This window comes from Seriola aureovittata, chromosome 2 (genome assembly GCF_021018895.1).
Source record: "Seriola aureovittata isolate HTS-2021-v1 ecotype China chromosome 2, ASM2101889v1, whole genome shotgun sequence".
NCBI lineage: Eukaryota > Metazoa > Chordata > Actinopteri > Carangiformes > Carangidae > Seriola > Seriola aureovittata.
The window spans coordinates 15,846,466-15,862,572 of NC_079365.1; the positions used below are offsets into that span (position 1 = coordinate 15,846,466).

A 16,107-nucleotide genomic window follows, 5' to 3' on the forward strand; every position below is an offset into this window, starting at 1 on the left:
TTAGTGAGATATGAAAAAGTGTGTTCACTCACTCCAAGAGATAAATGTTGATTTAATAGCTGAAATAAAATAAACAAAAAAACTGAGGGGCAAAAAACTGAACAATTGTATGTATGAGGAGTGAAATGACGGAGCTTGGTGGTGGCAGGGTAACGTAAGTTTATGTTCCTCTCGCGATATTTAGTGGGATTTCCCGACAGCAGAAAACATGGCAGACGAATACGGACGGAAATGGGACCGTTGCCTTGCTGACACAGCCGTGAAAACAGGTTAATGTCTTTTCATGCATTTAATGTAAATGTTTAACGCTGTCAATAGTCATTCTGCAGCACATTACACCTGTAAATAAACTACCGCACAGGTCAAGGCTGGAGTCAAAGTCATTTCAGCCTGACCGTGCTGGGACAGTCTTCTGAGGTCAACTGTAAACTGGTCCGCTAAATGGATAAAACAACGTTATTTGCTTATTTTTGGGATAAAAGTCTGATTAAGAAAGACCACATAGTCTCGGGATACAAGTTAGAATCTGTGTTTTGTTTAAACAGACTCTATAGAGTGCGTGAACAAAGTCACTTTTAGCGTTTGGAGGGTGTCCACAGACGTGAAGGGTTATTCAGTCTTCTTTCGGTCTGACATTTTCCCAAGTTTCCAGGCTGCCTTTTCTCTCCCTCCTCTCTACATCACCCACAGCCTAAATAAGTGTTTCACAATTTAATAGCAGCAGGGAGCAAAACGGTCCTACTCTGGAAACTAAAGCTAAAACTACCCTGTCTCAATGGGCTTTGCACGTGCAAATATACAGGGGGTGTACAAACCTTTTTTTGTTGAGACTGTCAGGTGCATTGTCCACTCAGACATCATCCACACGAAGATGCATACATTTGAAAGAGACCTTTGCCCACGAAGAAAGTAATTAATTCACACTAGTGTCTTCAGGTTGAGACATACAATAAAGCCCAAACCAGGTGAGGAGTCTGGTTAGTCTCTGAGTCTTAAACCTCTCTTCTGTCCCCTCACCACAAGTGTGTTTTAACAGAGCTGAAGTCACAAATGCAGTCCATTTGTAGTAATTGAATTGTGTCTTGTAAATGCTACCTGTTAACCAAGCAACATGATATTCTGCTATTACACAATCACAAAGTCATCTGTCAAAATAAATGTAAATACATTAATATGTTGTGAGGGGTGAGAAAATTAGAGGAGACAGATATTTATCTTCATAACTTTACTGCCTCACAGTTCCTGGGCCTTTCTGGGTGGGTTACATCATTGTTTCCAAAGGTTTTTCCCTGTCAACATTAAAAGGCAAAAGCAGACTTATCCACTCTGGAAATAATGTTTTCAAAAAACGAAATTTTTTGGTAAGAAAAACACTATACTGAGGGCTGTAACAGCGAGAAAATGTCTCATGTAGTGTTGTATAGCACACCTTTAAGCCAGTGTAGGTGATGTTCTACTGGTGATCAGCGTTCCTGTTTGTATTTTTCCATTTTGATTCAGCATACAATGTTATGATTTTTGAGTCAGTTTCACTGGAAAGTGGAAACAGAACACCAGCCTATACCCTCATGGGCTTTGATAAGAATAAGTGAACTCTACACTATCTGATTAAAATAATTTGCCCAAAGCCATTGGTAAGTGAACATATGTGTGTGAAGTGGACAAACACCCTACAACTCTGTTCATCAAATCAAGTCTACATTTAAAATGACATTTTCAGTTATTTTGCTAAACTTGGCTATTTATTAGGAGGGGGAGAAGGGGTGAGAGAAGAGAAGAAACTGACCAGTATTATTACAAGTCTGTCACTTTTCCAATCGCCTCACTCTAAAAATTGAAAACATGTAACATTTACTTTTATTACAACTTTATATTTAATATTCGTACACTTAATGGCAAAAGAACAATACACAGTACTAAACTGTTCCCAACAGACATGGTTAAATTTTCTGCCAAAACCAGTAAAGTACCAACATTAACAGGGTTTTTTTCTCTAAGTCAATAATATTAGAATTAATGGATGTTTTGGCCCTCACTCACACAGTCAGAGCTGATGAAACAACACTGTGTTACTGCGCTGAGCAGATCACCATGGGGTCTTTTAGCAGAGTGTTGTTTCAGATTGAGTTTATCTGTGGTATTTCGTTCAGTGTTGGTCCAGCACTCAAATACTTCGACTGGCAAACAGTCTGTCCCGAGACACTAATGACATCATTTTTGGCTCAATAAAATATGTTTCTTGCTGGAAGGAAAAACATCTGAATTGTGGCATTTTTTTTTTTTTTTTTGAGCTCAGTGTAGCAAATTGCCAGCTGTGCCAATGTGTGTCTGGTCACCAGAGAAACACTGCAGCATATATTCTGCTCAGGGGGTTGTTTAAAAAGCATTTTTGTTAGTCTTAACTTTCTATGATAATACAGGAATATAACCCTTTGCCTATATTGTGTAGCATTTTGTGAGTGTTTGTGACTCCTCTAGGCCACTTTATATTTAGTGCCACAGTTTTTGTGGTAAAACTGTTGGACATCCTACAAAGGTCTGCAGCTTATGAAGGAAGCTCAGGACTTTAAACAGTAGCCAACTGGCCACTGATAAAAGTGAAGAGACCCTGAGAGAAGTCAAATCCAACTTCTTTTAGTAAAGGGAACAGGAAACCAAGAATTGATGCTACAGAGGGAGACAACCGGCAACATCCTTTTCAGACCAGGGAAAAACAGTGTTTATTGGAAGCATAACGTGAGAAACTAATAAACAATATTAGAGTGAGAGAGGCCAGTAATAATGGAAATGCAGTTCACTACAGTCTCATTTGTTTCAGCTAATACTGGTGTCATGGTATTGATGTTGAAAGCGGCTGCAAGTAACACTAAATAAAATGCTCAGAACTTATGTTTGTTTTGTAAACACACTGGTGAAATATTTGAATAAAGAAGCAAAGCAAATTAATGTGATCCAGCTAAGCTGTCATAGAAGAACAGAAAAAAAATCTTAAGAATTTGCTTCATTATAAGTAATATTCACTCATAATTACATTTATTTACTTTTACAGGTCCACAAGGTTGTGAAAAAACGCCAGCATGCTAACAAGCTAACAATAGCAATGCTAACTTGCATGGAATATACCTAAAAGTTGTTGCTACATTTGAGCCTGGACCAAAGAGGTCAACTGACCGACATTGCTATCTGTAGAGCTACGCCGCTAGCTTGACTATAGATTAGAAACAAATGCAGTCAGTTGTAATTAGAGCTGCACAATTAAAACAAAAATATTCATATTAACTTACAGTAAAGACTGTCACCAAGTCATGTTAGGTAAGATATGTTCTTTCATTGAAGCTGTGCAAATGCTAAACAGTGGCCCCTCCAAACGCACAGTTCTACAAAGTTATGTGCTGTCAGACATTTTAAAAATGCAATTCTGAGCAAAACACATTTGCCAGAGTTATAATTCACGAACTCTGGTGATTGAAAGTGAAAGTCTTATTGATTCCATTTGCAGAAAATAATTGAAGTATGCAAAAAAATAACAATACAATTAACCAGCTCTGGACTTTATTTGCTTACAGAACTTACTGTGTATTCTCAGGCCTGTGGGTTATACATTTCATTCTACTCCAGCACAAATGTTTTTGTTATAATCCATCCCCCTTGGAGATGTCCAGACAAAGGGAAAGGACGCCAGAAAGAGATGTTGATCTGCCCTCATATTTTGCCAATGCTTTTACTGTATCACTGTCAGTGGAAAATCAGAGGTTTCAAAAATGCTCTGGCTGAAGAGCAAAGAAAGGCAGCGGCTGTAACAGACACAGGATCTTAAATTTAACTAAACCTTTTCTTGACATGGATGCAGAGGACAATGATTTTGTTGATCTGCACTGATAATGAGGATGTGCAGGAGCTTTTGTGGTCTTGTTTGACATTTGTAAGTTTTGTAATAGAGAACAGTCTGTGGGTTCTGGTTCAGGCAAATCAGTCATGCTGCATAGCTCTCTGAATCCAATTAAGAGTCGGAAGGGCCCAAATGGCTGTTTTTATGTGTTTTCTGTGCTGGCTGGCCTGCTGTTGGGTGTGGTGTGGCCTGCAGCGAGGTGAAGTTAAGCGCACAAACACATTCCTCCTCGAGATCCCACTTTGGTCCGTGCACTTCTAACAACTTAGCCAACTTCTGTGCCTTTTACTTGACCACACTGTGTCAAGACATCACCTACCTGCATGTGTGTGCACTCTTTGCCCTATCACCTCTCCTGCCCTCTGCCTCATGGACACTGTCCTGGCTCCTTTTAACTCAGTTCCCCCTCTCTTGCACCCCTTTTACTGTTTTCTTTTTTTCTTGGACGTTTGAGCTCTTGCTGCTTTTTCTCTCCCTCTCTTTTCCTAATGAGCAATGTCTTGCTAACTTGTGCTATTTACTAACTCTTGCATCAAACATAATAGCGGCCCCCCAACGGACCTCATTACAACAGATTTACATCTATGCCAGCCAGTTTTTATACTGACTCAGACGAAATCACATTACCTTAGTACTGAAGTCAAATCATTATGGTGTGTATTTTAATCAAGCTACTCATACTTTTTTCTTCCTCTTTGTAGTAACGGGCCTAGGTGTGGGCATTGCGTTCTCCATCCTTTTCTTTAAACGTAAGTGAACTTTATTCAGGTAAACTGGTAAAAACTATTTTTTTACTTTAATTTCTACGTTGAAATGTCATGTATGGATATGTTTTTTTTCCCCCCCTCCCCTAGGTCGCACATGGCCTGTTTCATTGGGTTCAGGTTTTGGACTGGGCATGGGATACGCCAACTGCCAGCATGACTTCAGGTCACCGTTCCTGATTCATGGGCGCATGGTTAAGGTGAGCACAGAGGTTGAGATGAGTTGTTCATTAGAGGTTTATGACATACAACACAATCCTGACACATGATTTCTGTGTGTGTTAATCTTCAGGACCAGTAATGAAGGAAGAAAGATGATGAGGATTTGCCACAGAGCTGCTCATCTGTTTTTGTGTTGTCCTTGTTGTTTTGCTGCTCATTTCTGTTCTGGCACTAAAGTCCAATGATCCACATGCTGTGTTTATCAAAGATCAGCCAATGTATATTTAATAAAGTCATAATGGAAAACTTTCAGTCTTGCTCTCTCTGTTTTTCTGTGCATGTTTGAGAAGAATGAAATGTGGTTTGGGGGTGGGAGGTAATTTTGTGTGTTAATGAGCTGGGAGACTCGAACTCCTGCTGTTCTGGAATGAAGGCCAGGTTCAGCATCTGCAGCCCTGTTAGAGAGTGGGAGGATGAAAAGTTGCACAGAATGATGGAATAAAGAAAATACAGGCAGTGGAGGAATAATGATAGTGTTGAAAGAGGCTTGCAAAGAAAGAAAGTAATGTTTGCTTATATTGTGTGACATGAACAACCAGTTTTTCTATTTATAGATGTAGTTTTCTTTGAATACAATGGATGGGTAGATTTCTTTCAGATATCAAGACAGGAAAGAAAACCAGTCTGGACTTCACTTATGCTAGACAAAATACAGAATGCCATGCTTTGTAGTCTGTTTTAAGTTGCGTGAGTTGGACAAGACCGTGACCGTTACTGTTCTCGTCACTAGGAGTTTAAAAGCATATGTCTTCATATCAGAAGGAATCTCTTATGTCCTGTTTGTTCATTGGCTGTCTGCTAGGGCGAGATTGTTTTGAGTGTGATTGATGACTTATGTTTGGTTGCATGGGCCTGCTAAGAGAGAAGAGGGATTGTTTGTGTAAGCGTGTGCATATACACACGTTTATCCAGCCCCCTGGTGAAGCAGAATCCGTGGAATGCAGAGGAATGCAATTTCTGGACTGGAGCTCGTGTTATTACTAACAGGTGAGTTCTGCACTTTGCATGTCTGAACTTAACGCATGTTGTACACTTTCACATCAAAGAAAACATTGCTGCATGCACACTCTCTATTACACATGCTCACATTTTCCCTCTCCGTCACAGTAACAATGTAAGCATGTACATTCCTGAAAACAATAGAATTAAACTCATTCTAGTGTTTTCAAAGGCCTGTTTCTCCAGCACTGGTCTACTGTGATGCATCAGACACAGAGTAACCCTGTCAGAAATTAAGCCATGTCACTCATCCCCTGTCCATTAAAATATTTGTTTGCAAGTGAAGCGTGAAACAGATAGGGGCGCTTATGGACTCAAGCCAGGCTGAACACCTGTGAGCAAGGGTGCACTGGTAGGATGAAGTGCAGGAATGGGATATGTGCATGTGTATGTATGTGTGTGTGTGTGTGTGGGAGGGTGAGGGGGGACTGGTCACAGCTGGGGTGTAACAGGACAGCCAAACCCATTGGCAATACCTGTCTGTGCCTGTCTGAAAAATTCTCTATGATGAATCATAATTACTGGTCTAATGACACTACTCGATCACATTTGTACATCCAATGAGTAAACACTGTTTAGTCAGTATTGGTGAATGGTTTGCATGAAATGTAACGACCAGACATGCAATGTGTACTGCTGCATGACTCCAGGCTGGAGCTGCTACTGATGCTACCTCGAGAAGCCAATGGGCCTGATGCTACTTAAATTAGCTGATTTAGTGAAGTACTTCATGTGAGAACAATTTTTAAGCCACCTGTTTTTTTTTCTAATTCATTTTGCACTACTACCGTATATACTTTTCAGATGGAAATACTGTACTCTTTACTACACGACAGCATATTTAAAGCTGTAGTAATACATTTTTGCAGGTAGTATTTTACATATGAAACATAACTCATGAAACATGATGCCCTGTTGTAGTTCAAACTGCATCACTTGACTGCATCCATATAAGGGTTTTTAGGCTCGATACTACAGAGAGCAGCCTCATCAGTAGTGAAGGAAATAGTCTGACATATTACCTTAGCAAAATCATACTCTAAATATACAAATGTTTTGTGTGTAAAGTCTTAATTTGTAAACTAACTGGTAACTATAACTGTCAAATAAGAGTGTAGAAAGTATAATACTTCCCCCTGAAATGCAGTGGCTTATAATGTAGCATCAAATGAAAATACTGTCGTAAAGTAGAAGTGGCTTTCATTTAAATATTTCAGTAATTGTATTTAGTTAGTTTCCACCACTGGGCAGATCATAGGAACAGTTTACACATTATTTAAGTCTTAATAAAAATTTTACTTGCAATAAGTTAGTACATTTTACTTAACATGCTTTTGGACTTTAACATTACACTGTTGCTAACACTGTGGGGTATGTGTATTGTTAATTTCCCCTTGAGAATCTGAGTACTTATTTCTCAATTGATACTGTGAGTGCTTTTGAACCAGAAAAGACACTGACATTTATCAGTAGCTGAAGTCCAAAGCAAAAAGTTTATTCCCTGTATTCCTATAAAAAAAAATCATATTTAAACGGAGCAGACTCACAGGTGAGGAAAACCAGGGAACATATTGCCTTTGAGCAAGTCATGTGCTCATACTTTCTCTCCAAACATATTGAGGGGCCTTAATTAGATCAAGTTGTCATGAGCATATGGTTAAGTAACCTGCTATTCATATTATTTCAGCTAACTAAAGGTGCTTTAAATGCGCCTATTGAGTGAAAAGTGTGGATCAGAGCACTGATTCACATCTGTTTTCCAGTTGTACTGCACTATTATACTGTTTTATTAATGTTTCCATTTTAAAATATAATAACAGGTTTGCAAACCAGTTCCAGATATGTCTGCATTAACACATGGCTGTAAATATGTCCTATCTGTGTAATCTTGTTATTTTTGCATATTTGTCCAGTAAATCTGATCTGCGGTCTCGCCTCGTTCCAACTTAGGGAAACATTTGAAACCTTCCCAACACTTTCCCTCCCTCCCCGTTTTCTTTCGTCCAGAGACTGCACAGCAGGACCCCTGTCTGAGGGCTCAACCGCGCCTAACCTCAGCTTGAGCGTTTTACAACAAAAGACAACAGCTTGGAAAGTGTTTTTCAGTGGACTTACATGGGAATTTAACACTGGACTGGAAGAGAACAAAGGGGAGGGACGGTCTGAGCTGATGGACTCGGAGATGAGATAGCGCTCATAGCCGAACCCATCTCCCCATCCTTCCCCGTGGTCGGACGGACGGTTCTTTTTTCTTTCCGGATGATGTAACTGTTTTATGACAGACCGAGCCGCTCACGAAGTGCTCATATTTTCCTTTAATTATCAGAGCACGGTGATATCCAACGACAAGCCGCATCCTCTGGTTTTAAGAGCCCACGTCTAGGTTTCTGTGAGGGGGCTCAGCTCAGCGGGACGTTGCGCAGTGCTCAACTGGCTGTTCCCCGAGGTCGGTGAGCGGTGGTAAGTGTCTCAACTACGATCACTACCGGGGCTCGTTACTCAGAAAGTACTTAAGTACTAGTTTGAAAAGTAACGTTAATGGTGCACTTGTTAGTTAATCCTCCTCCGACAGCTGCTATTCAACATGTTACGTTACTTTCTCCTTACTTTCCCTCCGCCAGTTAGCTAGCTGATGTTACACTTGTTAAAATGACGGTTGCAACTTCTCCCATCGAAGTAACGTTAACTCGAGCAAAACTCAGAATTTGTCTGTAAAAAAAAAAAAAAAATAGGGAAACCGCAGTTGCCTGACCTATATGACTCAATAGAAGTAGATATTCTGCTTAGTGAAGAGAGAGTTCTTGGCAACTCTTTACCTTGTATCCGCCGTTAAACAGAACTGAAGAAAACTAACTGACGTTAACTATTACGTTACGGTACGTTACGTTACGTTACGTTACTGCAGACATTTACGTTACGAGAGACTATACTCAAATTTAATCGTCTCAATAATGAAAGATACCAAATATACTTTTAGTTATTGATATTTTGTAGTGCGTAACATACGCATATCGTATTTGAAACAGTCACTAATTAGTTCCTGTAACGCGTTAGCACTTTAACTGTTTAGTCTGCAGAGTATGCTGCCTTTGAAGAAGCTTAACAGGGCCTACAAACCCAGTTTGCACCATTGTGAACTAAATCTAAGCCTGAACTCTTTAGAAAAAAAAGAAAGAAAAAAAATGACATTTATTAAACCAAGTCCTTCCCCCTCACAGCAGTACATCCCAGCAGCCCCTTTATGTTTGAAACCTAAAGTATAGCCAAGGATGGCTCTGTCGATTGTCTGCAGGCAAGGTCAGGTTACTTGTGTCAGAGGCATATGGAAGTGCTGAAAAGTGTAAAGAAGTCAACGTGGGTGACCTCTAGCCACTTTTTTAGAAGCAGCAGGGGAAAACTATGTTGTAGGTTGTAAATGACGTGACTGCTTGAGGCATTTTTAAAGAAGAGAGTGAAAGAGGGCATAGGCAAGCTTTGTTATTAGTCAGGTGATATGGAGCAGACATTTGTCTCCCTCTCCAATCTTATTGTCTCTCTTGGGACAATATGAACCCAGTATAATGTTGTTCTCTCTGCAGCTGATGATTTAGATAATTAAGAATTTGTCTCTTTTAATCATTCAAATGAGTCAAACCTAATAACTGGACAAAATATGAGGCACTTGGACCTCCGGATTTCAAGCTGGTAATCACCAGGAAGTTGTCAATCCACATCAGCAGGGATATGCAAAGTTCATATTTCATATTATCTGTAAAACCAGACGATATCTGAGCAGTAGACACCAGAGGACATGTCAAGACTTTGTCAGTACTCTTGTGTGTGTTTTTGTCTTGAAAAAGGTTAACAGAGCGGTAACATGCTGTGGTTTTCTGCCCCTTTAGGTGCAGTCATGTGGCAGAGGATTCAGATTTGCTGCGCACTGTTTGCACTGTATTCAGCGGCACCGCCTGCACACATCAACCGCCTGGCGCTGTTCCCTGACAAGAGCGCCTGGTGTGAGGCCAAGAACATCACACAGATAGTCGGGCACACGGGATGTCAGCCTCGCTCTATTCAAAACAGGTCAGGATGAAGGCCCTCTCTGTGTCTCTCTCTCTCTCTCTCTCTCGCTCTCTCTCTCTCTCTCTGTATGACAGTCTCTCAGTGCAGCTAAAAAAAGGAATAATGCGGAAAAGTCTAGACGTCAATAAGTTACATTCTCAGTGATTCAATTCAATTTGTAGGGCACATTCGGGTTGGCCCTGACAAAGTGCTGTCAATGCTGTGATTGGTACAGCAAAAATATCAAGGAACTTAACTTAAAGTACACAATACAGTGATTTTGCATGTTGCAATCAATTTACTGACAACATTCATATATTTTGCCCTTTGTTTGAAAAGTGCTGCACAAATAAAAATATTATCATTATTATGTGTGAAAATCAACTTGCAGAGATGTGTTTTTTTCTTACTGTCAACAAATCTCATGAAAAGAGCAAAATCAATAATGTTGTAGTCTGTCTCACATTACTTTCTGACTTCTTTCTTTACCATCTCTGTGGCACTCAGCTCCAAGGCATTTGGGAACTACTGGAGATGTAAATCTTTAGACATAAGAAACATGTCTAACAGAGTAGTATTTGGGAAGAATACACATTTTTGTCATATTTATCATGGTTTTCATTTTTAATCAGAGGTTGACCGGTGATTCACCTTATGACTAACAACTCTTCAGTTTGTGATTGTGTGTTTGGCCTGAGGCAACCAGGCATCCTCAGACTTGGTAAATCAGTTCAGATTTCAGACTCTGTTTTTTTCCTGCAGCTCTTGCTTACACAAGCATGAGTGCTCTGGTCGTGCAGCTGAATGAAGCATGCGGTGTCTGTTGGCACAATGAAAATAATGCACTCTCTCCCCCCTTTTGCAGAGCTTGTCTGGGCCAGTGTTTCAGTTACAGTGTCCCCAACACATTCCCACAGTCAACTGAGTCTCTGGTGCACTGTGATTCCTGCATGCCTGCCCAGACACAGTGGGAAGTGGTAAGAGTTATTGCACATTAGCTCATGTAGCAAGCACACACCAACACTGACTTGTCAAACTCACACGAAAACCACAAGTTTCCAGCATGAAAGATAGCAACCATGTACTGTTCACGACCAAATAAAAAGCAGAGGAAAAAAACATAAATCCAGGGTTTTGAATAGATTTCTGTCAAAACATCTGTGGTTCTCCATAAATTTAAGCCCATATTATATATTCTTCTACAGTTCAATGTCCGTTTTAGCCAGAAGGATTCCACTCTTGTGATAACAAAAGCTGTGTGGTGAGGTGTATGTAGTTTGGAAAGCTGCCAGGTAGGCTGGGCGGGTGGGACCCCAGGTGAGGTCACCTCATGTTACAGTGGAAAATATTGTATCTCTTGGAGTGCATAGCTGTTACCTGCTAGATTAATTATTTTTCTTACTATTTTTGTTGCACAAGAAAGGCCAGAGAAAGTGCATTTACAGTCTCACCTTACTTTTAATTAGCTGGAAATGGATGTTTATGTCCCTGGTTATGATTGTTGTTGCAAGACTTTAAACAAAATTGAGTTTGAAACAAAACAAAGTCAGCTCTCATGAAAGGGGATACTGCTCCATGCTGTTTTGGCATTTGTGGTAGATCTTGATAAAACTGCTGAATGATCATTTTCTGTGGAAACAGTGAAGGGAAGTTGCGTGAGGTCTGGAGAGCCAGCTGAGCTTGAGCAACAAAGAGATTTACTGGGCGAGGGGTTAGTAAATTATCTGTTTATTTTATATTTATGCTTTTCTAAGTATTTTTTATTCAATTTCAACACAGTCAGACAGTACAAACTGGTACAATACATATACAATCAGGAAATACAACACGTTTAAACAAAATTAAGAATATAATGGCAGGTGGACCAAAAACAATGTGTAATGTGTACAATGTACATATAAAAATAATAATTCTCTAGAGGAAGAGATAGAAAAAAAATCTCAATTAATCACTAAATATACCATTACACATGAGATATTGGCTGAACACAAACAAATAAATCACCAAATACAAATAATTAAAAAAAGGTAAAAATGAAAAAAACAATCGCCTCTCCTTACCAAGTTAACAATTGATTAGTGTCAGTGTTACTCACTTATTTTATGTTCTCAAACCATTTTCTGACATTAGTAATTATAACCAAGAGCAACATACATACATTAGTCCCTACCATTACATTTATCTGCATTTATATACATTTTTCAGTATATTTCTTATTATAAGTTCTAAAGGAGAGAATGTATTTCTCTCACCTTTAGTGTTTTTAATTAAAAGCAACATAAAAGATATACTGTATATCAAAAATATAATGAACAAAAATATAATATTGAGAATAAACACACCTATATAAAAAAAAATAAAGTTCAGTTCCTGTTAGGAAAAAGTGCAGGTATACACAAGGCCACTAAACAACCAAAGCATTCAGCTCTGTCCTTTGATGTGTTTATATGTATTTATGTGTATTTATGTGCGTGAACAGGTGACTCTGGAGTGCCCTGGCAGTGAAGACTCGCCTCGTGTGGATAAGCTGGTGGAGAGGATCTTCCATTGTAGCTGCCAGTCCTGCAGTAAGGAAGGTGCCCAGGAGGGGGCGGTGATGCAGCTGTATCCAGCAGACAACGGCCTGGATGCTCCGTCTTTATCTGACACCCTCAGCGGGGCTCAGGCTCACCCTCTGCCCCATTCAGACACACACTCGAATAAGCATGCTCACCCACACACAGACCATCACACACTACCACATACATCAGACGGAGGGTAGGTTTGTCAACTGTTTGACTTTTTCTGTCACTTCGCTCATCTCTTCTGCCTTCTCTTCTCTCCTCCACGCTGCATCGTTTGTACCAATCTGTAGTATTGTAAAGGCACTTTGAAAATAAGACTTCACTTTGTGTTAAAAAGTTTCTCTAAAGGCACACACACTCACAAAGTCATGCTATCAGACTACACACTATTGTATATAAACTCTATGCACTCTTTTTGTTTGCTGATTTACACATGCATATGTGTGCATTTGTGCATCCAGACATGACTATAGCCTGTTAATAAGCTGTAGTCTCATTACTTTTAATCTGCTTTGAATGCAATAAATTCTGTTGTTGTGATAATTGTCTGTGTGTCTTCTGTAATTGCTAGTTAGCTGTCCCATTTTCTGTCGTAGTCGAGTATCACAAGAAATGTATTCGGACATAGCATAGTTTTTTTGTGTTGAACCAAGGGAATACCCACAGCTACCTTTCTCTTTTCACTGCTTCATTGGCCTGAATCTGGTCTCATGATGCCAGAGAATTTAATGAGATGTTGTGATGTGATTCCACAGAGAAAGTTTTCCCAAGATACTTTCACTTGTTTATACATTTTATTCATGATTTGTCTACTGTTGAAATAATACGGTTCACGTTTTCAAGTTTGTCTTGAAACGACACATGCCAATATGTACATTAAAAGTTATTGGTTGCTGTAATTATTCCTGCTGTTCATACTGATCATGAGATGATCCCTTATTAGTGAGAATGCAGAGTAAGAGATGGGAGACTAAATCCACAGTCCTCAGTCAGTTTACAAATGCATTTTAAAGTCAAGCTGACGTTAATATCAAGTCATAGTCTTTTCAGTACAAAATTATTTGTATTCAGACTTCTACAGACACTGTTTATTGGCTGACCTGCAGCGGAACAACAGTAACTGTAAGAGAGAATTTCATATTAAAAGGACTAACTTTGGAAGATATCCACTTGATTTGGCTAACACAGACTGCTCATTCGGTCCCCTATCTCCAACACTACAGTCATGTTAGGAAAGGATCTCTCTACAGCCAGTGAGGAGGGGAGCTATCACCGCAGCTAGTAACTTTCAGTGTACTTCATTGTGTTAAGATAGACTTGAGCAAAGTGAACCTTTTAAGTCCATTACTGATACAGAATGGAAAAGGTAGGAATGATTTAGTACTTTTAATCAAGGTTACAATAATTGTAACTAAAAAGAAAGTGACCAATGTGTCATTTTTAAAACAAGACACTCACATTGAAACAATTATCTTTGTAACTGATAACTCCTGAAACAAAATTGAAACAGTGCTCAACTGGTGCACATCCAACCTTTTAATACTGTTACTGTGGTCTGGATGGAATACCTGCCCACATTTTCAATCTGTCCCTGGCCCTGACGGTTGTCCCCACAAGCTTCAAGACTGCCACCACCGTGCCAGTGGCGAAGCCCTCCACTGCTGCGGCCCGAATGACTTCCACTCAGTTGCATTTACCCACATCATTGCAAAGTGCTTCGAAAGACTGGTTCTATCACATCTGAAATCCTGTGTTCCCACTTCTCTGGACCCCCATAAGTTTGGCTACTGCACAAACAGGTCACCAGAGGATGTCATCCCACAACACTCCACTCTGCCCTGACCCACATGGACAATCCCAACTCTTACACTGACCTCAGATCTCCAAGCTTAGCCAGCTCAGTATTAGCCAATACCTTTGCAACCGGACTTTGGACTTTCTGACAGACTGATCTGTTAAGTTAGATCACCTCTCCTCCTCCACTCTCACCCTGAACACCGGTGTGCCACAAGCCTGTGTGCTGAGTCCTCTTCAGTACGCCCTGTTCACGCACAGTTGTGTTCCTGTACACGGTTCCAACGACATGATCAAGTATACAGACTACACCATAGTGGTGGGCCTGATCAGAGGGGACGACGAGACAGGCTACAGGGATGAGGTCCAGCACCTGGCCACGTGGTGTGCTGACAACAATCTGGCCTTTAACCATCCAGAAGACCAAGGAGATCATTGCGCACTTCAGGCGAGCTAGGAGCCTTGTACTCGCCTCAATCTACATCAGTGGAGCTGTAGTGGAGCTTGTATCGAGCTTCAGATTCCTTCTCTGACAATCTCACCTGGTCCCTGAACTCCTCCATGCTGATCAAAAAGGTGGCTTTACTTCATGTGGAGCCCTAAGAAAGCTCACTTATGTCCCAGGATACTGGTGGACTTTTACCACGGTGCCACTTAGAGCAAATGCACCAACTGCATCCTAGTGTGGTATAGCGATCACCAGTGCCCAATTGCACACCACTACCATAAATGCTGTCAGGGCAGGTAGAGATGCATTATCAAGGACTGTAGAATATAGCATCACTTATGTTGTAGTTGGCCTACTTACTTATGTCTGCACTTACCTGTATTTATACTGTTCTTTTGCACTTCTGGTTACAGGCTAAGTGCTTTTCATTGCCTTTGTATCTGCACTCTGCACAGTGACAATAAAGCTGAACCTAATGTAACGTAGAAAAGCTTTTTCTACCAAGGAACTTGGAAAAAAAGTGTTACATAATTATCCAGTTTTGAATAAGGGTATAGTTTAACTTGCAGTGAATGCAATAACAATATATTAATAACATATTAATAATTAATAAAGCTTATTTGTATAGTGCCCTTTTTAGCAAAGATACAAAATGCTTTACAGAGAAGCAAATAATAAAGACAAAGAGAAATGCAAATATAATATTGAAAATAATAATAATAAAATGATAAAATAAAGGTCTCAAAGACAGACATTGAGATCACCTAACTCTAGATTACACTTAAAAGGTAAAAACGGGGGAGAATATATTGCATGTATGAAAAGGTAAAACTAGAAACAGTAAATTTGCATACACATCTATCTTACAGGATAATATTTATAATACTACATGTTTCACAATCTGGACCTTACAGTAATAATTATATTGTGGAAGGTGACATGATAGTAACACATAATAAATAATGAACATTAATAACATTCATTTAATCACATTAATTACTCAATGTTGCAAAATGTGCCAAGGACAGGGCTGTTGAAATGACCTTATTATCTCTAAATTATGTAATATCCAACAAATCCCACTCAGACTGCAAAGTTAAATGCTTATGAATGATAGATAGATAGATCGATAGATAGATAGATAGATTGATTGATAGATAGATAGATAGATAGATAGATAGATAGATAGATAGATAGATAGATAGATAGATAGATAGATAGATAGATAGATAGATAGATAGATAGATAGATAGATAGATTCATAGGTTCATAGTTGGCGGTCATGTGCTACTTGTTGACTTGAAGTGGCACTGAACTAAGATGAATTACCATGGCAACCTGCAGAATGCTGTTCAGTAAATGGATGGTGAGCGATCTCATATGTGG

General features: G+C 39.6%; 2 protein-coding genes across 2 annotated transcripts; both read left to right on the forward strand.

Moving 5' to 3' along the window:
- The first annotated feature begins 130 nt into the window (after window positions 1–130).
- On the forward strand, window positions 131–5,127 carry LOC130178256 (MICOS complex subunit Mic10-like). Its single transcript, XM_056390330.1, has 4 exons — window positions 131–269; window positions 4,591–4,638; window positions 4,744–4,853; window positions 4,946–5,127. Exons 1-4 carry the CDS (start codon window positions 209–211, stop codon window positions 4,952–4,954), a joined length of 228 nt encoding a protein of 75 aa, XP_056246305.1. The 5' UTR covers window positions 131–208; the 3' UTR covers window positions 4,955–5,127.
- A 2,758-nt stretch (window positions 5,128–7,885) lies between these two features.
- On the forward strand, window positions 7,886–13,022 carry nbl1 (NBL1, DAN family BMP antagonist). The gene is made up of 4 exons (XM_056390299.1): window positions 7,886–8,334; window positions 9,756–9,936; window positions 10,781–10,892; window positions 12,395–13,022. Exons 2-4 carry the CDS (start codon window positions 9,764–9,766, stop codon window positions 12,674–12,676), a joined length of 567 nt encoding a protein of 188 aa, XP_056246274.1. The 5' UTR covers window positions 7,886–8,334; window positions 9,756–9,763; the 3' UTR covers window positions 12,677–13,022.
- Window positions 13,023–16,107: the final 3,085 nt, after the last annotated feature.